Source organism: Podarcis raffonei, chromosome 2, assembly GCF_027172205.1.
Source record: "Podarcis raffonei isolate rPodRaf1 chromosome 2, rPodRaf1.pri, whole genome shotgun sequence".
Lineage (NCBI taxonomy): Eukaryota > Metazoa > Chordata > Lepidosauria > Squamata > Lacertidae > Podarcis > Podarcis raffonei.
The window spans coordinates 102,376,315-102,400,437 of NC_070603.1; the positions used below are offsets into that span (position 1 = coordinate 102,376,315).

The following is a 24,123-nucleotide window of genomic DNA, read 5'->3' on the forward strand; positions in this document are numbered from 1 at the left end:
CCCAGGGGTCTTTTCCCCCAGAGCTGAATCTTTGCTTGTGATTCCAACCAGGAGTCCAGCTAGAAGGGATCTCCTGAAAGCAGGATAGGAGTTGTACATGAGACTAGAGGCATTGTGTGGACAGAATGTGTGCTTGATTCTATTTATTGTTTCAAAGAAGATAAAGTAATTCCTAGACTGTAAAGACAGAAAGTGCTGCAGCACCGTAGATTATACCCAATCATCACAGAAAAATATCCACAAGGTGGCAAAAATGAGCAGTTTTCAGATAATGGAATAGCTTCTAAATGGTATTGAAGTTTTCCTGTGTTTTCATACCCACCGTTGGTATTGATTTATCCCGTATGATACCAGCTTTTCGGTACTTGTACTGAGCAAATATATTGCTTTTCACACCATCCTGAGCGTTTCACTTCTGTGCAATGGATGTGAGAAGAGGTTGAGCATCTCAGCAGGGCAATCAGCTCAGAGTCGTTGTGTGAATCAATACCTCCATACGGGAATGTCTAGCCTGCCACTATTGTTTCTGAGATTATAACGGCCCTCTTTTGAGCTGTTACAATCAGGTAAATCACAACAGCTACAAAAGACATGTAGAATATGGAGGTGCCAATTCCTACAAACTGATCTCTGCAGGCATGCTGCCCATCCAAATGTCAGCCAGCCCTGCTCTGTCCCTAAGTCCCCAAGCTAGAGCGAATCAGGTCTCTTTAGTACTCACACATGCATAAATAATAATAAAAAAGAAATCTTTTTTTATTTTAAAAAAAATGCTGTTAATGTAATCCTGAAAGTTGAAAGGGTGGTCCTGGAATTTGGACTTTTGTAGTGTGACGGTGTTCCTGGTTCTGCCCACTGCCTTTATAACCTAGCATGAAGCAATTACATCTCATGCCAGAGTTTGGCAGAAGCCATCTATATGCACTTGTTGGCATCAGTAGGGAATCAGCAGGGGTATTTTAATTACTATTGTGGTGCATGTTGCGGAGCTGTAGGGAAATATGCACAGATCCCTCCCTGGTTGCTTTCAAAAATACTTCTTCCTATTTCCTTTTGTTTTTACAATTTCATTTCAAAGAAAGAAAAATCAGAGTAGTGGATCAATGTGCTGAGAACTGCACAATCCAATCCATAGGTCATATGTTTTAAGCTGTTTCGTTTTTTTAAAAAAATACTTGATAAGGCCAGCTGCTATGGCCACTTTGCTTTACGCTGTTTTCTTCCTTTATTCCTCTCGTTCTCGCTCTCCCCACCCTTTTTTCTGCTTCACTCTCTTCCCCATATTTTTCTGCTTTGGGCGCCCACTCATGTGCGCGGGCACTCGCAAACAAGCACACCCCAACTGCAGTTGCGCAACCCAGGCGTGTTTGACAGCTGCAGGATTTAAATGCCAATCAGCTCTGAAATATATTTTTCATCTAGGTCACTGTAGGTGTCTAGGTCTGCAGCAACTGGCAGAAATGTGCAGCTGCTGGCAAGTTCAGTAGCTGGAACATATTTAAGGCTGGTGCAGAGTTGAGTTACTGCAGGGCTTGCTGCACAGCTAAGCCATGTCTCGTGGGTGCAATTGTCCTCTGGCTTTGGTATTCCTTTGAGGAAATGCCATTCACGTCGTAACTGAATGGGAACAGGTCAGATGAAAATGGTCTGCAGCAACATAATTGACCCATGCATATATTTGGTGCAAGGGAATGACAGCCTTTTCCAAACATTGCTCTTGTTATCAGCATTCGTTGTTTTAGTTTAATTTTTTTGGGCGGACACACACAAGCACACACACGCAGAAGAGGCTTGCCAGGGGAGGCACAGTTGCTATGCTAGCTTCCTGACAGCTGGGTTGCTTGAAGTGGTCTGAAGGTCAGCATAGTGCAAACACACCAGCGGAGCCAAGGAAGCTAACCTTGTCCAGAAAAATTGCCCACTTGTGACCATCTTAAATATTTCCGTGTTAAACAGAGTGGTGTGATGTTGGTCCATTAGACTGAATGGGCGCAAAATACAGAGATAAGGACAGAAGTTCAGGAGGCCGTGGAAGCCAGCAAGTCTTCTCCAACTCAGAAAGGCAAATAAAGCTCACTTTTCCTTTTGAGGTGAGCTTTAATATGCCCTCAAAGGGCTTTAACCAAGACTAGCCTGGGATATTTTTTTTCTCTAAATCAGAGATTATGAGTTGTCCAGATTGCATGCTAGATAGGATGGCTGGTTCCTAAGAGGCCTACAGCAGGCTTCCATTTCCAATCTTTTCTTGACTCACAGTGGTTCTGTGAAATTCTGCCCCCTTGACCCATAGCATCATGGGGAGAAAATATCCCCACAAAGGGAACAAAGGGAAATACTAGACAAAATCAGAAATAATGTGTTTAGCATGAGGCAAAAAACTTTACTAGTATCCCTTCCCTTCCTTAGCCCATGAGAAATTAGACTAAGATGTTTTGGGACATGAATTGATGGATTCATTTCAAGGAAAGGGGAACCATTTCAGAAAAAAAGGGAGAAAGAAATTTAGTCACCTAAGTTATATAGGTATTCCTAACATAAATGTTATAAAGAGCATTCAGAAATTTCATAAAGCTCAGTGAAGCTTTCCAAGTTCTTTGTACATTATTTGTGAGGAATGTGGACTGAGGTTCTGGTTCAGTAGGGCTGTTCAGGAGAGATTCCTCTATGCATATATGCAATATATGGTGGGGCAGCCAGATAGCACATCCTGACCCTGACAGCCATGCAGCTACTGCTCTTGCCCCTGATATCCACTCATTGACAAGGGAGGGCCTATGTGCTTAGAGCAGCAACTTGGCCCGACAGGCCTCCCCATATTTGTCATCCCAAACATGCCTTGTTAGATTGCCATGTGGGAAAAGTCACCATATCAAAAGGAAACGTGAAAACTAAGCTTGAACAGCCCTTCAGGTCACCCATTATGGTTATGGCAGACCATTATGGGTACAATGGGCATATGATTATTTGGCTTTTGTTTGTGTGACAGAGAGTGTATACCTCTTAGAATGGGATGGATGGTTCATTAAGATTTGGGATACCATCCTTCACACGGGCTTCTCAAATCCCATTGGCTTCAGTGGAATCCAAGCAGGCAAAGTTTGTGTGGGATTGCTGCCTAAGGGAGCAATCCTAAAGCAATATCTGCTGGGATAATCAGGCTAGTATTCAGCAGATCTCTGGCTGAGCCAGGAGGTTCCTGGTGCAGCCAGGCTTGTTGCTGCTGTTTAGTCGTTTAGTCGTGTCCGACTCTTCATGACCCCATGGACCAGAGCACGCCAGGCACTCCTGTCTTCCACTGTCTCCCGCAATTTGGGCAAACCTGTTGTCTTTGAGTTTTCTTGGCAGGGATACTGGAGTGGCTTGCCGGTTCCTGCTCCAGGTGGATCACATTTAGTCAAAACTCTCCACTATGACCTGTCCGTCTTGGGTGGCCCTGCACAGCATAGCTCATAGCTTCTCTGAATTATTCAAGCCCCTTTGCCATGACAAGGCAGTGATCCAACAGCTTAACTTCCTCACCCTCAGCTCAGCTGGAGGTATGCTGGAGTATCTTCCCTCATCCTTGGCTGAGCTTGGCAGATCTTAAGCTGTAGTAAGCCCTGAAGAAAGGGCGCTCCAGGGATGTGATGTGGGAGGGACTTAGGCCAGTGGGGAGAGGACTTAGGCCAGATCCTAAGACCATTCAGCTTGGTCATGTGACTTGGCAACCCAGCATCAGTTAAGCTGTAAAGGGTGATATAACCCAAACCGTATTTTAAAGACTTATTTCCCTTCAGCCAGACTTAGGTCAGCTCAGTAGACAGTAGCCCCATGACTGAACGGAGTTTGGATCTGGTGTAAGTTTACGCCAGCTTCATGTATATAGGATTGCTCCCTTACAGTTGTGCTTGGTAGAGGCAAGTGTTTCTACCACCCTGAACATACAGCCATTTAGAACACTTTCAAAATTACAATTTACCAGAAATCATGTCCCTGTAAAGAGCCAAACAATTAGGTTCTTTCTTTCTTTCTTTCTTTCTTTCTTTCTTTCTTTTCTCCTTCTTTTCCATCTCTGGAAAATGCAAGCAAAAAGAAAAGGGCTTCTGGCAACAAACCATGTAGATAAATATGCCAGACTCCTTGCAGACAGAATTGTTTAGAGAAGTGCTTTGGCTATTATAATGTTGATCTTGAACATAACAGAAACTATAGGAGAGGTACATTCATCATATAGAATTTGTTGTTGTGTGCATACAGAAATTTTATATATATATATATATATATATATATATATATATATATATATATATATTCCCCCTAGGCTGATATCACAAACTATATGACAGATGGGTCAAGTCCTGATTTGCAGTATTCTAACATTTGGAATAGCAAAGTAACATATTTGATAGAGCTGGCAAGTTTTTATATATGATTCAACCCAGAATATAAAAGCCACTAGAATTCCAAGTGGAAAATAATGAGCTGGAAACAATCAGAAACCACACTTTTTTTTAAAAAGAAAGCGAGAGATTTGAGTACATATTTAAATTGCACAAAGAATGCTGTATAGCAATCCTTTTAGCCCAGAATGGTGTTATTTACTTTTTTCAAAATGCAGTCATTGCAAAACAATTCGTTTCTGTACTTTCTGCTTTTTTTTCAGTTAATAAGTCTCACAATATCTAGAAGAAATCCATAGTAGGCAATATTTCTTGCCACGATATGGGTATAAAAGGCATGCAATGCTATTTCACATTTGACACATGCAGATAAAGTTTTTTTAAAAAAAACATACACAACTAATTGACTGTACTAAAATCCTGCTTTTTGCACTTGGCTACATGAAATAACAATTAGCATTCGCACTGAATTTTAAGCATCCTAGATTGTGAATTCTTGTAGCATAGTGGAATCTGTCGACTTCAGAAAAAAATGTTTGTTGTCATAATTGTGTAGTACTTGAGTTGACGATAAGCAAAACAGCAGCTATTCCATTTGTACTTTTATCATTTCTGCTTACTTTTCGTTCAAAAGTTTTCATCTTTTTTTGTCACTGTTTATGAAGTCACATGTGTCTTTACTTTTGCTGTCTCTTTACATCATTCATGAACAGCTCGATCGTCAGTGCCCAAGCCCCCAGCTGGGCCCACTCCATCCACTCAAACGCAGACTAACATGATAAATCAGATGCTGAAAGGCATACCTAAGCAAGCACCAAGTAACCGTAATGGTTTTCCTTTCTTTTATTAAATATATCTTTCTAGTTTAGCCTTTTTTCTCCTTAATTTGCTGTTAGTTTAGATCATAGGAAAGTAGTCTCGACCGTAGGCTTTGAAAAAGAGAAATTTCCTAGCGCAGTGCTTCTAGTAAATAGCATTGGTTTCAAAATGTCCACCTTTTTTGTCTAGCAATGTCTGACATATGCAACATTTTCAAATATCAACGTCAGCACAAAATAACATTGTTGTTGCATAACATTTTGCATGAGATATGTGAATCTGTATGAATTAAATTAAGTATGAAATGATTGAGAAGTATGCCGTTTCATTGAGCAGTGCTCCAGTTGTCCACAATATGGTTCTCTAAAATGGAGGAGGTTATAATTAAAAATAAATAAATAAATAATATGTTGTTGAAAAGAAAATTAAGCTTGGGATGAATCTACATTTCATCTAGAGACAAATTCTTGCAGGTAAGCTTGTGGTTATATCTGCTGGTTCAGCCTCTCCCCAAGTGTGAGTGGAAGGTACAGCCCCAAAGGGATGCAGTAGCCAAGGCATTGTATAATAATAATAATTTATAATAATTTATTATTTATACCCCACCCATCTGGCTGGGTTTCCCCAGCCACTCAGGGTGGCTTCCACCAAATTTTAAAAACAATAGAGCATCAGACATTAAAAAAAACTTCCCTTCAGTTGTCTTTTAAAAGTCAGATAGTTGTTTATTGCCTTGACATCTGCTGGGAGGGCATTCCACAGGGCAGGCGCCACTACCAAGAAGGCCCTCTGCCTGGTTCCCTGTAACTTGGCTTCTTCCAGTGAGGGAACCACCAGAAAGCCCTCGGCGCTGGACCTCAGTATCCGGGCTGAATGATGGGGTGGAGACACTCCTTCAGGTATACAGGACCGAGGCCGTTTAGGGCTTTAAAGGTCAGCACCAACACTTTGAATTGTGCTCGGAAACATACTGAGAGCCAATGAAGATCTTTCAGGATCGGTGTTATATGGTCTTGGTGGCCACTCCCAGTCACCAGTCTAGCTGCCGCATTCTGGATTAATTGCAGTTTAAAAAGCAAAAAGAAAATAATCACTTAACATAATTGGATATTTAATAACAATAATTTTATTATTTATAGCCTGCCCATCTGGATGGGTTTCCCCAACTACTCTGGCGGCTCCCAACAGAACACTAAAAACGGAATAAAACTTCCCTAAATAGGGCTGCCTTCAGATTTCTTCTAAAAGTCAGATAGTTGTTAGTTTCCTTGACATCTGGTGGGAGGGCGTTCCCCAGGGCAGGGGCCTCTACCAAAAAGGCCCTCTGCCTGGTTTATCTGGATAACCATATTGTTATTGATAACCTCTTTTATTATAACCCTCATACATACTGGGGGGGGGGGAGAGGGGTAAGTTCCCAAACTCAGTAATATAACGTGCCCTAAATATAGAGTTCTTCTACCTAACTACTAGGAGCACTGGGCACTGCACATTTTGGCAGTCCTTTTGTTTTGTCACTATTTATCTCGAGGCTCAGTGAGAGATCTGTTGGCGTTGGTGTGGGTATACTTAGAGTTTGCTAATGCAGTCTTCCCCAGTGCTATTTTCCTAGAAAAAGAAGTGCCGGAACTCACCATGTGACAATAACTGCCTCCCTCGTTCTCTTAGAATGGCAAGGGCGCCCACCTGAGTGGTGCCAGAACTGAGTTCCGGCGAGTTCCGGCTGAAAATAGCCCTGGTCTTCCCCAACCTGATGCCTTCCAGGTGGTTTGGAGGGCAGCTCCCATCAGCCCCTGTTGAAGTGGCCACAATGCCCACCGTAGTGACGCACAAATGTAGATGTAAGTTGGTGTAACACCACTGGTATCAACTGGGATGAATTAGCTTAAATCCTTTATTCTAACATTCCTAATTTCTGGATCAGTTTAGATAATACTCAAAATTACAAACAGTGTTTGAGATCCCCAGCACAACCATATGTATGCATAAACTGTGAAATCAGATGTTCCCTATGCAGATAAGACCAAGATGCTGTCTCTAGGAAATGTATTTTCAAGTAGTTACTTGATACCGTCTCAACTGCAAAGTAAAACAATTTGTACCGCATATTTAAATCCAAAGCTGGAGCACTGTTTTCATGGTATAACAACAAACGTGGCTTTATGGTTTGCTCAGTACTAACTACATAGCATTTTAACCCTTGCATGAAGTAGAGGTTCCTCTTTTCTTTTCTTTTTAATTACTATTATTAATTACCCTGGGATTTTTCTTTTCTGTTCTTTCTTTTTTTAAAAAAAAAAAAGCAACCAATCTGTTGGCCTTACATTGAGCCTATCCTGTCTCACTCCATTTTAATTCAAGTTCTTGTACTACAGAAAATGTAGGTCGGTTAGTCACACCTGCCAAAAAGCTAGAAGATACAATTCGCTTGGCGGAATTGGTAATTGAAGTCCTACAGCAGAACGAAGAGCACCATGCAGAGGTGAGCAGCTGTGGCCTAAACGTTTCTGAGCGGGGACCTATTGGACCAAGTGTCATCCCTCTGCGTATTGCACCTCTAGTTCTAGGGTGTGAGCAAGGCAAATCCACTGTCTACCCCCCAAAAATAAAACTAAATATCACTAAAAAGAAAAATAATTTTACAGGGAAAGACCTTTAAGGCTACAATCCCCTACACACATACCCGGGAGTAAAATCCTGTTGACCTCATGAGACATGCCTTTGAGTAGACGCATATAGGGCTCAACTGTAGAAGATTGATTAAACAACAATGGGCATAATTGCTTAACCATCACTTTACATGCTGCTTCAGTTGGGCTGGGGTTTAAAGAGGCAGTTCAGTTATGGATCGTACCCACCAGTGGTCAGATTCTATTCTCAGGTTCTGTTCCAATGTAACATTTTGGAGAAGATTACCTGTGGAGAAATCTATGGAGAAAACATTACGTTGGAATGTAAAAACTACATGGATTTTGCAGGAGAGATCTGCAATAAGAGAATTTGATTGCTTCTGTTCCTTGCAAAAATAAAAGAAGAAGAACAGAACCCCAAACAGATATACTTTGCATTCCAATATAATGTGTTTTTGCCTCGGTTACTCTACCTGGTATGCCTCAGTTTGAAGTCAGTTTACCACTAATAATTTTATGTTGATTTTTTAAATCATTGTGGGATGCAGCAAAATTTGGCCAGTTTTCTTTACCTGTTGAATAACTACACAATAAAAATGTTTCTAATTGAAGAGGTGGGTTAAGATGAGTTGAGGTTTGAGTTTTCTTGTTGTGCAAAAGCCATATTATATGTACCAAACAGCCAATAATAGAAATTAACCAATGAATTGACAACTGCCCAGGATAAGTCAGGTCTCTATAGATGTTCAGTTGTTCATATGCTTTAATATGCAAGGAACTAAAGCATGCAAAACAGGGCCCAAGAGTACAGCTTCAGTTACTATTCATGTTGTCAGAAGTCTTGGCACAACTTGTGCCTTTCAGGGAGTAAGTTCTCCAACAAAGGAGAGCTGGTTTAGTTGCCACTCTTAAAGCAGTTTAGAATCCTGTTAGGATTCTAAAGCACACATGTATTAATCCAAAAAATGAAATTCTGACTCCTAAGTAGTCAGTGTGCATTTGCCTTCATGTGGTGCCAGGATTCCATCCCCCCATATACAGGTGCATATATGAAGTTAAATTTGCATGTAAACTCATATCCAATGTTCTTTGAAAAATGTAGTGATCTGTGATAACCTTTTTTTATATAAATGATCCTCTTAAAATTAAGATTTATCTTAAAATTAAGATAAAACTATCCTTTGTTTATAAATTTTAACACTGCAGCGTTAATTCCCTATTTTCTCCTTTCCTTTTCATTGACGTTTCTATATTGTTTTAAATACATTTTAACATAAATAATTTCGCCATTAAAAAAACAACAACCATAAATCAGATGTCTAATAAAAGCAGAGTAAAATTAATTTATTTCTAGTGCGCAGCAATCCACGAGTCCCAACTAATGCCTGATTGCATATTTAAATTTCCTCCCTGTTTTTCTACTGTTCATTCAATCTTGGATGATCCTGGCAGGGGAAAGAGGTATGTGACTAAAGTGAATGAAACAAGTCACCTCCTGTCATATTTCCGTGCATGCCCTCTCGGTGCCATGTTTCCTAATGGGATCTTCCCTGGGTCATCCTTGCTTTGTAACTCTGGAGCCAAGGAATGTAACAGCAACTTCTGTCAGAACTGCTTGTGGAATTGTAGCCCTACATGGCAGGGCCAATGTGGGGGGAAGTTCTCCAGCCCGTGCATGTAGCGATGGATTTATTTTTACAAGCACTGCAGTTACATCCCAACACTTGTCCTACCTGCCTGGGCTCTTTCCTCAGCCTGTTTACCTCTGTTGCTCAGCGTACACCTGATCTCTATATAGTTCCCCCCTGCTGGTAATAAAAATAAGTGCCAAACTATTAGCTAGGATAGCTATAGCCTTCCTCTGATTTTGTCCATTGTGTGTATTGTTTTGGTATACGGTATATATAAATATATATACAAAATGTACATATGGAGAGAGTGTTGATCCAAGGTTCAGGAGTGGAGCAAATTCTGCTTTCATGTTGCTGAAAGACTAGCCGTGTTAATTCAGAAAGAGCATAATTCTGGGCAGCTGTGGTGGCATACGTATGGCAAATAATACGGCTTCCCACCTCACTATCTCGCCTTTTTCATATACCTCGTGAAGGAATGAGAAATCGGCAATTGTTCAATAGCAAGACAATGGCAACAGCTGATACAAGTGGCCAATGGCTGTGACTTTGAGGCATAGGTTCTGTAAGGGAAAGCAGTTCACCACATGTTGAGAGCTACCACATAGAGCAATGTTGGCAAGGGACATGTCTGCAGCGACCAGTATACACGCACATGATTCTGCTAGTCCAACGTTATCCAAGTAGAATGCAAATGGACCACTGGCGAACAGCAACCACACAGGACCCTTAGCATATGAGCCCACCTTGACTGAAAGTAGTTATCTCTTAGAGCAGAGCTGGGGAACCTGTAGCGCTCCAGTTGCTCTTGGACTCCAGCTGCCATCAATCCCAGTCAGCACGGCCAGTATGCAGAGAAGATGGGAGTTGTAGGCAACAGATTCTCCATCCTGATTTAGAGAATCAACACAAATCCATTTTGGGTTTTATAGATCAAGAAGACTGATGTGCAACAGAGCAATCCTAACCCCTGACCTGCCATGCTGAAGGAGGTTAGGATGTGGGCAGTACCTGGATCTGCTGGGATCCACTGGCAGGGCGTGGGGAGCTCTGCCACCATTGAGGTTCCCACTGCACCCTCCAAAAGCATGGTCTCTAGTGGCATCCCCACCTGGGCAAACCCTTGAAATGGGGTGTTTCAGCAAAGGGAAGGGGGTTAGCTTAGCTGGCCAAGAAATCTGCTGGATCTTAAGTCAACCCAGCTATCCACAACTGGCCTGATCCAGGCCTTTCTTCTCTGCTGGCATTTGCACTGCCCCCACCCCTCCTTCCTAGCCAGGCCAGCACAAGCAACAGGGCCACAGATGCAGCAGTGACTTGTACACTCTGTTCAGCCCTGCTGGGAATTAGGATTGCTCCGTAAAATAAGTAAGTGTAGCGTAGAATGGTGATGTTATAGATGCTATGGCCAGTTGCCTTTCCCCTTCTCCCTCCAGATTTACTGACTTTGTACCATTAAAAAGACAAAATGAAAACATGCCTTTCTCTTACTTTCCATGAGTTTTCATAGGTACTTTTCAGGTCGCTTGAGGACTTCACACGCATCCTTACATAACTTACTGACAACCATTTAAGACAAGCAGCATGAGCACATGGGAAGGGTATTGTAGAATGCACAGTGGATGAACACACCTGTTAATGCGCACACCTTTTAAAATTCCTTATACCAAGTGTAACCACGCAGAAAGGGAAACCGCTGCCTTGGGGGGCGGTATTGAGAAACATTATCAGAAAAAAGATTTCTTCCTAGTTCATAGTGGGTTTGTTAACAATTAGCAAGCACACAACACTCCTCACCCCTGCCTTCCCCCCCAAAAAAAACCCAGAGAGCAGTGAAGATTATCATTAAATATGTGCTGTACAATTAATTCCATTTAAGCAAAAGGGCCCTGAACTGTGTTGTTGAACAGTTGCAAAAGCTAAAGTTGCTGTTCAGATCCCAACAGACATCTTACAGCCTTTAAGTCTATGCCATTTGTCTCATTGTTCGTAAACATTTCCCTAAGTAACAGGGCTTTTTATAAGGCAGTAGCTACCATAGGCAGTCTCAGAACTGCCGTTCTCTCTCCTTATGTATGTATATGTAGGAGTATGTATATATGTATTTTACCTCCTGTGAGACATGCATATATACATGAGTTCCCATGGGTGTAGGGGGGAATTGTAGGTGTGGTGATGTAGGGAGGATACTTCATTTCCATGCTTGGGACAAAGAAGGTAAGTAGGTGGCAAACTAAACTTTTCTTTGTTGGACTGGATTGTTGAGTAACACCATGTTACTTCTCTCGATTTGGAGAAAGAAGGAACGATATTCTGTGATCACAGGGCAATAAGCTTAGCATGAATGAACACAGTGCAACCTGACTGCTACTTACAGAGTGAAAAGCATTGTTCTTCAGAAATGACCGTGATCTTTTCTTCTGAATTTCTAAAGCATTAGTTCTCTTTCTCTCTTTTTCTTTTTTTAACTCATAGGTATGTTTATTATGTGTGGACATTATTACTGATAGGTTTCTTCCACCCCTGCCAATCCAGTGTAATTTATAACACAGTATTTTAGTCCAGAAGATAAAGCAAACCCTGTAAAGATAACAAAAGCAATCGATAACCTGAGCCAAACAAAGCAGAAAATTGTGAACACTGTGCAATATTTTGCCAGAGAAGAAATACAGAACTTTTTAGGATTACAATCCCTTGAAATCTCTGAAAGAAATCTGATGGGCCATTGTGGAAAGCAAAATGCTGGACTAGATGAACCTTTGGTGTGATCCAGCAGAACTCATCTGCATGAAATTTTCGTAACAACTAGTCTGTTAGAATTAAATTTCCCCTGAAAATCTGGATATGATGCAAATCAGATATTTGTACAAATCAGATATCTACAAAGGCGACATTAAGAGAAAATAACAAAGTGATTATAGCAATTACATATAAAGTAATATAGAGCTCTTAAGGTTAAAGTGTCATGGAACTATAATACTATATAGAGATTCAAATTTGTATAATCTTAAACCCTCACACCATGCCTTGATATTTCATACTATGGATCCCTTGGCACATATCCACATAGGAGTTTTCTGTGGGAACCAGGACAAAAAAACCAGTATCTGAACAAAGAGAACCCCTTTGTGTCTGAATTGGCACATCAGAGGTACAATTCCTCCTGCCTCCCTCAGGACTTCCTGTTAAATATTAATATAATCCATGTCATGGTGCACTGCTTGTAGTAAAAAAGGATCCCTGAGTAGGTTAAGGAATAGTTTAGAATGAGAAAGTTGGCAATTTGGGCCCTTCAGTGAATCATTCGAATGTTGATTATAAATTTCTGTTAACGTCTCGAAAATAATGCATTGCAAAACAAAGTAGGGGTTCAGTCCATCCATTCATTTCTATTTGAACCGTTTCCCCCATCCACTGATAAAAATATACCATTGCAACTAACATGATTAATCACGAACAATTTCTGTTCAGTTGTATGTACTTATTCCTTTTATGCACAGCGTTTCTTAGCCACCTTCCAGCAAAAATGTCCACAAAACATTTCTAATGGTAGACATGTCTAATTGAAACAGTATAAAACAATCATTTAAAACTACATAAATCAGCAATTGGAAATCTGCTGTTAACTCCATAAATAGTACAAAACTAAGACATTCTCAGAGTAGTCCCAATGGATTTAAGCAGTGCGTTTTTGTTTAAAAAATGTTTAGTACTCTCATTTTCCTACTCATATTGAAATACTGCCCCTCAATGAGGCCAAACTTAGAATCACAAAGTGTTCAGGGCTATGCGTACCCCTGCACCCCCCCCCCAGAAAAAAAGCACTGGATTTAAGTTAGTTGTGGTTTTCTTGGTCCTTGATTTCAGTGGGTCTACTCTCTCTGAGTATGACCTAGTTGGATACAAACCATAGAACTCTCAGGGAAGCACATTCCATAACTCTGGGGCCACCACACAAAAGGCACTGCTCCTGTCGGATTGACAGTGTCACCTCCTCAGAGGATGGAACACAGAGCAGGACCGCATTGGCAGATTTTAAAATGGCTATTTAATCAAATATACTTAGCCTTTTCCTCACTTTCAAGTCTAACTTTTTTTCTCCCCTTGGTAAACGCTAATGACATTTTTTTACCTTGTATAAACACTAAGCTGTTGAATAGTTTCCGTATTGCCTAACAGTTACTGCACAAGGTCCTGTTGACAACTCCACTCATACTGCATGTTCCTCAGCAGAAGTGATTTTAAACACGCATGCATGTGTTCCAAACACATTCACATCTGAGTCATGTATGATGTGAATGTCACTTCAGAAAAGCTGTACGGTGAATTCTCGAGGACCCATGCGCATGACAAAAGAGTTACTTCACTGATATTTCTTGGTTTTCAACTTTAGATTTATTTCCTGCTGTAGGCACACCCTGGCTTGATGCTTGATGGTTCTTCTAATGCCAGCCTTCTAAAACTGGGTGGTAATTCTTCCATTCTAAGTGGGGCAAACCATCTTTAATTACTTTAAAACTTAAATGAGTTAAATTAAGGTAGGGATCTTTTTTAATTGACTGGTTGACTTTGCACTTTAATGTGAGATGTTTTAGGGCCAGTCAGTTCCCGTGCAAGTGCTGTTCTCACATTGCAGTTGTCAGTCAGATTCTAGATGGATTTTTGATAGCATCGTGGGAAAGAAAAGGAGAAAACCCACAAACACAGTGAAGAAACTCCCAGATGTTTTATATTTTAGACAAAGAACTAGTTTACCCCTCTAGCAAATAGCATGATCTAAAAGGAATTGAATGGGTTATTGTAAACTGAACAGGCATGCATCCTCTGTTGCATTACAGATATGTAGAGGAAGTATACAGTTCTGATTCAACGCTCCTGGAGAAGTTCCTGCCAAAAAGTAGCAGGGGCTTGATGGATACACCATATCTGCACTATGCTAGCATTTTGTACTGCTGTTCTCTTTACAATAAAGCTAGTTTCCAGTAGGATCCCCATTAGTATTTGTTGTTTTCAGAATGCCTATTACACGTGCAAAAATGCACTGTGGTTTAGGATATCACTAATACTTCTTTCACTTTTTCCTCCCTACTCCATTTAAAGGCCTTTGCTTGGTGGTCAGATTTAATGGTTGAGCATGCAGAAACCTTCCTTTCCTTGTTTGCGGTGGATATGGATGCTGCGCTAGAGGTCCAGCCCCCAGATACCTGGGACAGCTTTCCACTCTTTCAACTTCTAAATGATTCGCTTCGTAGTGACTGTATGTATTGTATTTGGCCATTTAATGTTCCTTCTCTGATGGGGCAAAACAGTTGTTTTCTGGTTCTTTGTGGAATAAAAGTGGCCTTTGTTTATTCATTTGATTCTCAGTGGTTTTGGAAGAAAGGCATAATTGTTTATTCAAACTCAGGGAACTATGTACCTTACATATGTAAACTCCTGTACAAAGACAGTATCAAACCTTCCTATTGCCTCATTGAAACCAGCTTATAAATGAATAACACCAGCCAGTTATGCAGTTGGTTGGTGGTACTTGTTAGCAATGCTTTTTCACTGTGTTGAGGCCATCAATTTCAGTAGGTATACTCTGAGTAAACCTTAGCTGAATACCACTCTATATGCATAATAAATGCAAGGGAGAACCACATGTGCCACTGCAGAGTTCTTTGAAGTTTCTATTTCAGTTGCTCATGCAACCAGAAAAAGAAGTCATGTTTCAAAGAGAAAAACAGCTTTGCTCTGTGGTAGCATGGACAGCTGTAGTGAAAACTTCAAAGAAGGAATTTGCAGAAGTTTCTAATGCATGTTCAGATCACTGTGTTGGGTTTTTTTATTTTGTTTATTATGGCTATCGTATCCTCCTTCCAATTTGTTCATGGCAGTAGCTCATTGATGTAAGTTAGTGATTCCCAGCTGATGGATCAGAACTATCTAGTTAGGATGGGGAGCCTACAACCCTCCAGATCCTGTTGCACTACAATTCCCATCATTCCTGACCATTGGCTATGCTGGCTGGAGCTGATGAGAGTTAGAGTCCTGCATTGTCTAAAGAGCCACAGCTTCCCAAACTCTGATCTAGGTTGTGGGAACCTGCAGGCAGAGAGTGTCAAGCATTGTGTGGGGAAAAGATGTGAGTGGGATTGGTGTCTGAAGAGGGTTGAAAGGTGAATTTTAAATAAAGACAAATGTCTGTGAAATAACATCTGATCTTGCATTTTACAAATTCCATGATGAGCACTAGGTGCAAGCCTAAGGGCATTCTATGCCACAAACTTCAACCCGTTTAAGACTGCAATTAAACCCCACTGAATACAGTAGGATTTACTTCCAAGCAGACCTGCATCAGGTTGTGCTGCACATGTTACAGTTTCCCTTCAAGGACATGTGGAAGCCGTAGTTCCGAAGAGCAGGATACAGGGATTTTTCATGGCATTTTCCACACTCATAAAAAACTACAGTTCCCATGATGCCTTCGTATTCAGTTTATATCTGTTGTTTATATGGGATCAAAGATCCAAGAATTTAAAGTGACGCATTTAAGAAAGTCTTAATCGGTACAAAGCATCTTCAGCATTTTTGTACCCGGTACTAAGAACGCAACTGTTTTGCTAATACCTGTGTTGCCACTAATGAGTATGATTTTATTGTTTGCTCGTTTGAAGAAAGATGGTAATATTGCAGTTACTAGCCTCATCAGAATCCCTGAAATGTAGAGTAAATGGTTTGGTAGCAAAGCCTTTTATCTGGCAGGACCTTTTCTAGCTGAATTGTTTTGCCCTGTAAAGTATTGTTTTGAGCTCAAAAATTTATGCTGTATGATAAATATGACAGTCTGGGTTGCTGCGAAAGACTTCTTACCATGCTTTTATTTATTTATTCTAGATAATTTGTGCAATGGAAAATACCACAAACATCTTCAAGACCTGTTTGCCCCACTTGTTGTTAGATATGTCGATCTCATGGAATCCTCAATTGCACAGTCAATTCACAGGGGATTTGAGCGGGAGTCATGGGAGCCAGTAAAGTAAGGAAACCTCCTTTGATACAATTGGAGTTTTCGGGTACAAGAGGACTCATACGCAGATGAATTAGTAAAACAGTAGATGCTCTGTGAATGTTTTTTGTTTGGGTGCAAAAAAATATAAGGTCTTGAAAGAAAAGTCCACTGGTTTTATGGAAGACTTTATAGATGCTCTGCGGTATATTATGCATTGTTAATTATTTCCATTCTGGAATGCAAAGGTAGAGCATGAGTGAAAGTTCTCTCATTTGCCTCTTTTCGCTCTTTATAGCCCAACTGTTCAACACTTAAGCATAGTGCTGTGTTTTTCACTAAGCGATACTAACCACTTATGATCTGACATAGGAAAAGCTGAATCGTGGGTCAGCTGGTGGTTGTAGCTTCTTTCCATATCACTCTTGCTAGTGCTTGGAATCACTTACGACACGTGAGAGAGCAGTTGACAAGTGGTAGGATTCACCTTGCTGCTTGGAAGGATGATGAAGATGGCCAAGTCATTCGGGGTTGAGAGAATTCTTTTCAGAGTATTTGGCTGATCTTTGAGTTGATAGACAGGGCCAGTGACATGGTTCCTTGCCACCTGGCTCTTGGCCTCAGCTTGCAGATAATGGCATTCCTCCAGGTGATATGGGACAAAACTGCTAAGAAGCAGCTCCTACCCCACTGCCAGTAATGCATAAATGAACCTTACATCTAAGACTCAAGCCTAAATCCAGGTACTCAAGAGTAACTAAACTAGTTTGTGCACCTGAGCCTTATGGTTCTAACCTGCAACACTTATGTTCCTTACGAGAGAAGTAGGGGAAAACTTATTCTTTTCCATATTCAGTTAAGGCTGATGCCTAGTTTGGGTTACAAATGCATTATTATTGTTATTTTTCTTGTTGTTATATCAAACATGTGATGGCATGTAAAAAGCCTGATCTTAGACCTGATGCCATTGAGTGGTTCTCTAATAACTGTCGTGTTCCCAGTACTCGTGTGAACTGACTCTTGAGTTTCTTACTGGGAAGCAATTTCTTCTTTTGACCTACCATCAAGCAAAAAGTATTCAGAAAAAAAGATGGAAGCTTTCAGGGAAATTTGCCCAAAGGTAGAATTGCATGTTACTTGCCAAGACATGTAATGAAATGGTGAAAACCACCTCTAAGGGGCAAATGTGCTTCATGGGGAGGCTCTTTTCACCAAAGAAAACTGGTTCGTGTCTCAAAACATGTTTGGAAAATACATTAATTAATAGTTGCACCATAAAAATTGTGTTTTACATTTTATTTTAGGCAACAATACTGAAACATATACTTGAGAAATAGTGCACGCATATATGCACTTTGTAGTTTTAAATGAATTTAGATTTTCTTTTTCTTTTTTACATGTCTATTAGGTCCAAGCCAGAGTCCACAATTTATTTATTCCACATTAGTTCCATGATCTGCACAATTGAATTGTGGTTTGCAGTCACTTTTTTTTCCTGCACATGTTCTCTTTCTTATAAAAGTCTGCTGCTTTTGAATAGCAATCTCTGTTTCTAAATTAATTCAGGGACATTTAATTGCATCACAGTCGCTTACCTTGTGCATGAAGATCTATTGATTTTAGTGGTAATCTTGTGCAGGAAAGCTATGCAGGGCTTTCTCTTTATATGTTATCTTTAAAAGTTGTATAAAGGTGGATTTTTTTAGAAATGCCCTTCAAGCCTAACATGGCCACACTCTAGTAGCAACTGGCATATTGAAGTGCCATTGGTTTCAGCCAGAGACTTGAGGTTGTAGTTAACTCTCCTGCTAAAATCTAAGGGAATTAAACGTGTGTCTTTGCGGGCGGTGGAGGGATTACACTCATCTATTTATACCAATCTTTTGTCAACTTCACTAAATTCTTACACTGGATTTGTATTTAAGGGTATGTGCCATTTTTGATTTGCAAACGAAAATGTAAGTTCATCAAGACTTTGTTGAATTTTGAATATGCTGGTGAAAAGAGAGTGATCCAAATCAGAAACAGGTGGTGCTGCTTGATGGGGAGAATGGTGCCAACAAGTGGAAGAGGAATATTGAAGCTGCCTTATACTGATTTGAACCACTGGTCCATCTAGCTCAGACACCAGCCATGGTTCTCCTGGACTTCAGACAGCAGCCTCCCCCAGCCCATAACTGAAATATGAAATAAAGCAATTGCAGTAAAACAACATGGCAATTAAAACTGGAGACACCAAAGGACACCAAGGAGTGCAGATCTTTGGACTGGCCACAGAGCACTGCCACCAGACTGCACACATCTGGGCACTCTAGTTGTGCCCTAACAAACTTGGCAACATTGCAGGCAATTCTGGAGCACACATCACAGATCTTACATGCAGTCGCCTAAGCCATCTTCGGCTGGCCCTGGTGATTCCCAGGCTGTTTACTCTGGATGAGTTCTGCAAGCCAGTAGAGTTGTTCTACTGCAGGAGATTCCAGACTGCTTTACTTTTGCAAGCAGTCGTCCTATTCCATTACATCTTTGAGAAGAAAAGGCTAAGGAGTAAACCGTACACAAATCCGGAGTGGAGTCTCAAATATTGTTGGATGGCATATTATACTCCTCTTTCCAGCAATTCCTGCAGCCAAGCTGGTGCCAAATGCACTGCTCTGCTTTCCTTTAGACCACACTGGTGATGCCAATAAGAGGGTCTTGTCCTCTGGGCACCCCTGGACCTCCATACACACTGCCCAGGCCTGTGCCCTGGACAGATCACTTTGGTGCTGCTAATGCAGCAAAAACAACACAGGAGGCAATACTGGTCTCTGCAGCCATAGCAGGCTCTATCATTCTCCAGCAGTCTGACTTCACCCCTGGAGGCGCACTCCATTGTCTCTTAAGACAGACAGGTGCCAACAACAACAACATCCTGTTCTGAACATCATTAAGAAGTCATCCTGTCTTTCAGGAGGATCTACTCAGCAGCCATTTACTCTTCTGACATAGGAAGAAGGGGAGCAGGATGGACTGCCTTTTCTCCTTTCAGGACTCAGCTTGCCATATCATAGTGTGAATTACCTTCAGCTTGTTCATGTTGTGGAGGAGGAGCTTTATTTCATTCAGAGTTCTCCCCACCTACCACTGAGACAAGGACTCGGAATCCCGTTGCTAATTACAGTGGTACTTTGTACAGAGAGGCTGCCTCCCCTGCTCTTGGAGTCCAGCCATAGACTGAATGCTGGGATGAGGGACCTGGGGAAGTCCAGATGTCATTGGACTCCAGCTCCCATTAGTCCCAGACAGCAAGACCAGTAGGTATGGTAGTCCAAGAACTTTTGAAAGGCCACAGAATCCTCATCCCTGGTGCAATCACCATAAGCCAATGGTTGGAAGCCACTGCTTTAGCATATATAGGGTTTTCAGCCTTAGTTAATAACAAAGCTAACAATGTGACCTCCATTCAGTGTAAATTATTATCGGCAAATATTCACTTCCCATTCGAGAGAATTGGAGAAAAGCTTTCAACTTTATCTGGAAGAAAAAGCAAGAGATGCATATGTCTCACGGAGCCTTCTGCTATCTTGCTTTGAATCATTAGGTCAAATTGTGTGGATGGAATCTCATTACCTCTCGCAGGCCAAGAAGTTCTATCACAACACAGAGTCTTTAGAATAGACCTTTTGACATGCCTGCCTGCAAATCAAGGTTGAAATATATGGCACTTTATTTAACCTAACCAGATGGCTCTATAAGAGATTGTAGATTAAAAAAAAAAAATCCATTGCAAAATGCTGCAGAGCACCTTTGAAATTGACTCGAGCCATACATAGAGATAAGCGTTGAAAGCAACAAAGAGTCCCTACAAATGCTGTATAAATATGCCTCTCTTTGTTTTATTTTATTATTGCTATTATTTCACTCACTCTGCAAAAGCTGCAAACCTTATCAAGACGAGTCGCCTTGCTTTTTGAAAGGTTTGCACAGCTTGGTAACTGTGGACAAAACCATGCAGGGGAAATTAATCGAAGCAAGGCAGCAACCCTAACACAATTTTCCAAAACACTGAATATGTAAGATAAATCTATTCTCGGAGATTAAATGCAGACAGTCACATGAGGTAAGGGATCAAAGCAACAGCACCTTTGGACTCATTGCTCGATGAGCTCCATGGTATTCAGCAACCACCCAGATATCAATGCACTGAGGAATTTGGTCAACAGAACTTGGCTCATCTGGAGCAAGGTCACGGTACACAGGTCAGCTACCACACGAGAAAGGGCAGCAGGACAAGCATGTTAGCTCCACCCCCATCCACATCCATTTTCATCAGCTGCCTTGAGTTGGAAGGTGACTTTCTGCAGCAGAGAGCCTCCTGTATCTATGCGTGCTTCCTGTGTGTTTTGGGGCACAGAGCAGGTAAAGCTAACATACTTGTTCTTGCTGGAGCCCCCTCACTCATACCTACATACAGGGCAACTTGCCTGTGTACATAATGCCTGAATAGGGCTTGTGTGCCCTTTACAGGAAATCATTTAAGAAAAATGCATCGTTTTCATTAATACTGTACTTTGATGCAATTTGATGTCATTGTTAAGAGTAATGACTACCAAAGAAATAAATTAAAAAAATTATAAAGCAAAGTTCAAACCTGGGGGGGGGGGAGGGATAGGCTGTAGGCCCTGAGAAAGAGAGCATCAGTACTCACCAAAAAAGCCTTTCTCATATTTCGTCCAGCAGATGGTGCCCAGAACTTTCCATATACCGTATTTTTCCGTGTATAAGGCGCCCCAATGTATAAGACGCCCCCTATTTTGGGGGACTCAGATTTAAGAAAATGGGGGGAGATGGGAGATGGTCCCATGTATAAGACACCCCCTAATTTTTAACATTATTTTTAGGGGGGTACCTAGTATTATACATGGAAAAATACGGTATCTCTGAGGAGACCATATGTAATTGGTCTCCCCACATCTGGGACTGTAAGGTGGTCCCTGCACCAGCCTTCCAACAGCCTTCGGAATTGGAAATAATTGCAGGGGATGGGGAACCGGAGGAATTTACTAAAGATGGTGGTTGTAGCTACATGCAAGGACATGGTCGTAGTGGCTAACTCCCGGTTCTTAAGGGATACAAGGTATGGCTGGACCTCTCATGCCTGAGGGGAGTCTGGGCCCACCCCGGCATGAGACCTAAACGCTTCAAAGGAAGACGATGCCCTGGAGTACGCTTGGAATGCGGAAGGCGCAATGGACTGTAATACTCCCTGCATCACACCGTGCCTCCAAGTGCCCACAGGTCCTCAGGAAAGGGCCCTGACTCCAACTGAGCCCCGAGTGCTAGAGCTCAAAAGCGATCCTCCTGAAATTGAGACAGAGTGTCTGCTGTGCTATTACTGAGCCCTGGAACAAAACTGGCTGAAAAGGAGATGTTAGCCAGCTGGAGCACAAATGCCCATAACAACCTCAGGTCCAGCCAGAAGGACAGCTTGGCCAGAACCCTCACCCCCACTTGATTGTCAGACCCTGAAGTTCCGGCATTCCTCAACCCAGATATGTACAGCCACCAGGATGGGGAAGAATTCTAGGAAGGTAAGGTCGCATGTGATCCTTTCTCCCTCCAATGAGCAGGCCATGGCTGGGAGCACCAACAACCCTTGAAGTAGACCCCGAAGCCTAGGCCGCTGGAGGCATCGGAATGGGCCTGGGAATTGTGGCGAGTGACCAATAGAACCTGCCAGAAGGAAACCTCATTGTATGCTTGCAGGAATACCGACCACACAGCTGACGGTAAGCAGTCCTTACCTTGCTCCCTCATGGAAGTCAGTGGTCGTTCTGGCTGCCTTGCCCTCCCCTAGCAGTAGCCAACCATGCTGTCGGCTACGCACAAGCAAGCACAGGACCCATATCTGCCCCATGGGTATTAGACAATCTGCATCAGCTTATCCAATTTGACTGCAGCACAAGGGATACTTTTATAAGAGAGAAATGTGTGCAGTGATATTCAGAAGCATTGTCATTTTTCACGCATGCCGTTCTGTGGCTCTAGTAACACCCAGGTGCTATTACTGTTAGGTGCAACTCCGATAACTTGGCTGAAACTTCAAATCAGATAATTAGATGTGTAAATAAGATCAGTTGCCCCTGCAAAAAAAAAAAAAAAGTCCAAATAGAGAAGCTCAGAAATAGACTTTTCTTACATATACTGCAGTATTTTAGTTTACTGTGAAAAAGAAACTGAGTTGTAATATGGCTTTTAAAAGAAATGGAATAAAAAGGTATGTGTGGACACAGCACCATATAACAACATTGCATTAATACTTGACTGCGAGGGAAGAAAATATTTTATTAATAGTAAACCTCTTGGGTGATACCCAACATTACTCATACTCAGAGTATACCCATTTAAATCAGTAAGTATGACTAATATTGCTTATCACTGTAAAACTACAGTAATGCACGTTTTATTAGTTGAACACTGAATACCCAGTGTCTTTTAAATATTATAATAAGCATCTTTTTTAAAAAATGTATTTATATGTGATTGACAACCTTAAGTTGCTTTTCTTCATGAATTTACATGCCTTCAATTAATTTCTTAACATTTGATGTCCAACTGAACATGCCTATCAATCTTGGAATTTGTAACAGATTCTCAGCCATTCTGAGAACTCATTTCCAATTTGGATTAAGAGGCATTCATTTGCCTGTGTTAAAGGGTTATGCAATATTTTAGGTTGCAAACAAATTGCAAATCGGCATATAATTATGAAATAAGCAGGTCCCACTGAAAAGTCCATAATTGCCTTCTGGATTGCAGCCTTAACTAGAAAAATAAAACCACCAGATTGGAGGCAACAGTTCCATTAATTAAAACACAGTGGATTGGATCCTTACTTAAGAGTAGACCTCATTACAGTCAATGGGACTTAAGTCAGTCATGAGTATCATAGGTCCCATTGGTTTCAATGGACCACTTGAATTATGACAAAGTCTAGATCTAGCCGTATGTAAGAACAGATCTCTTCTTTCGCCCTTTCATGGGGGCCAGAGGAAGGCCTCAAGATTTCCTTTGTACTCATGGGTGTCTTGTTGGTGACCTAAGGTGATATCCAACTAAGTCATACTACTAATCAATTTCAGTGGGTCTACTCAGAGTATGGCTGGATCTCATCCTTCCCTCCACCCATATGCCAAACCTTGCTACTCTATTATAGCTGAAGCAGAAGGGATTTTTCACTTGGTGGTGACTCAACATTCTTCATCTGGAATGGTTTGAAAACATTACATCATATTTACATGGAGTAAAGGCAACACAAATACATACCTGGGCAAAAGTGGCTTGGAAAAACAGCCGAACACACAGAGGTTCACTGCACAAAAATCTAATTCAGAACCAGTTTTGTGTCGGTGTCTGTATTCAAATACATCGGCTGGGATCCAAACACAGAATAGGTGTTCACAAAGCAGAATCATAGACACACAATCAGAGTTTTGTTTTTAGGTTTCCACGTAACGTTTTCACATAGGCCTGTCCTTTGCACATGCATACCACTTCTTTGAACCCTTAGCCTTAGGTGCACTTTCCCTGTGACATCCCACTTGAGATTATACTAAAATGTGGGCTGTATAATACGGCTGTAGCCAATGTGCTGCTCTCCAGATGTAGGAACAGCCAGCACGGAGTGATGA

General features: G+C 41.4%; 1 protein-coding gene across 22 annotated transcripts in view; it reads left to right on the forward strand.

The window, feature by feature from the left end:
- The window catches only part of CADPS (calcium dependent secretion activator), a 340,568-nt gene that overhangs the window by 230,952 nt on the left and 85,493 nt on the right, over positions 1-24,123 (forward strand). For 15 of the 22 annotated variants that reach the window (XM_053378324.1, XM_053378325.1, XM_053378330.1 and 12 more), the window contains 3 exons: positions 7,574-7,680; positions 14,560-14,716; positions 16,339-16,480. In XM_053378324.1, coding sequence (XP_053234299.1) covers positions 7,574-7,680; positions 14,560-14,716; positions 16,339-16,480 — 406 coding nt within the window. Of the gene's footprint in view, positions 1-5,092; positions 5,204-7,573; positions 7,681-14,559; positions 14,717-16,338; positions 16,481-24,123 lie in introns of all 22 variants that reach the window. The other 7 variants (XM_053378320.1, XM_053378321.1, XM_053378327.1 and 4 more) reach the window with 1 other exon arrangement.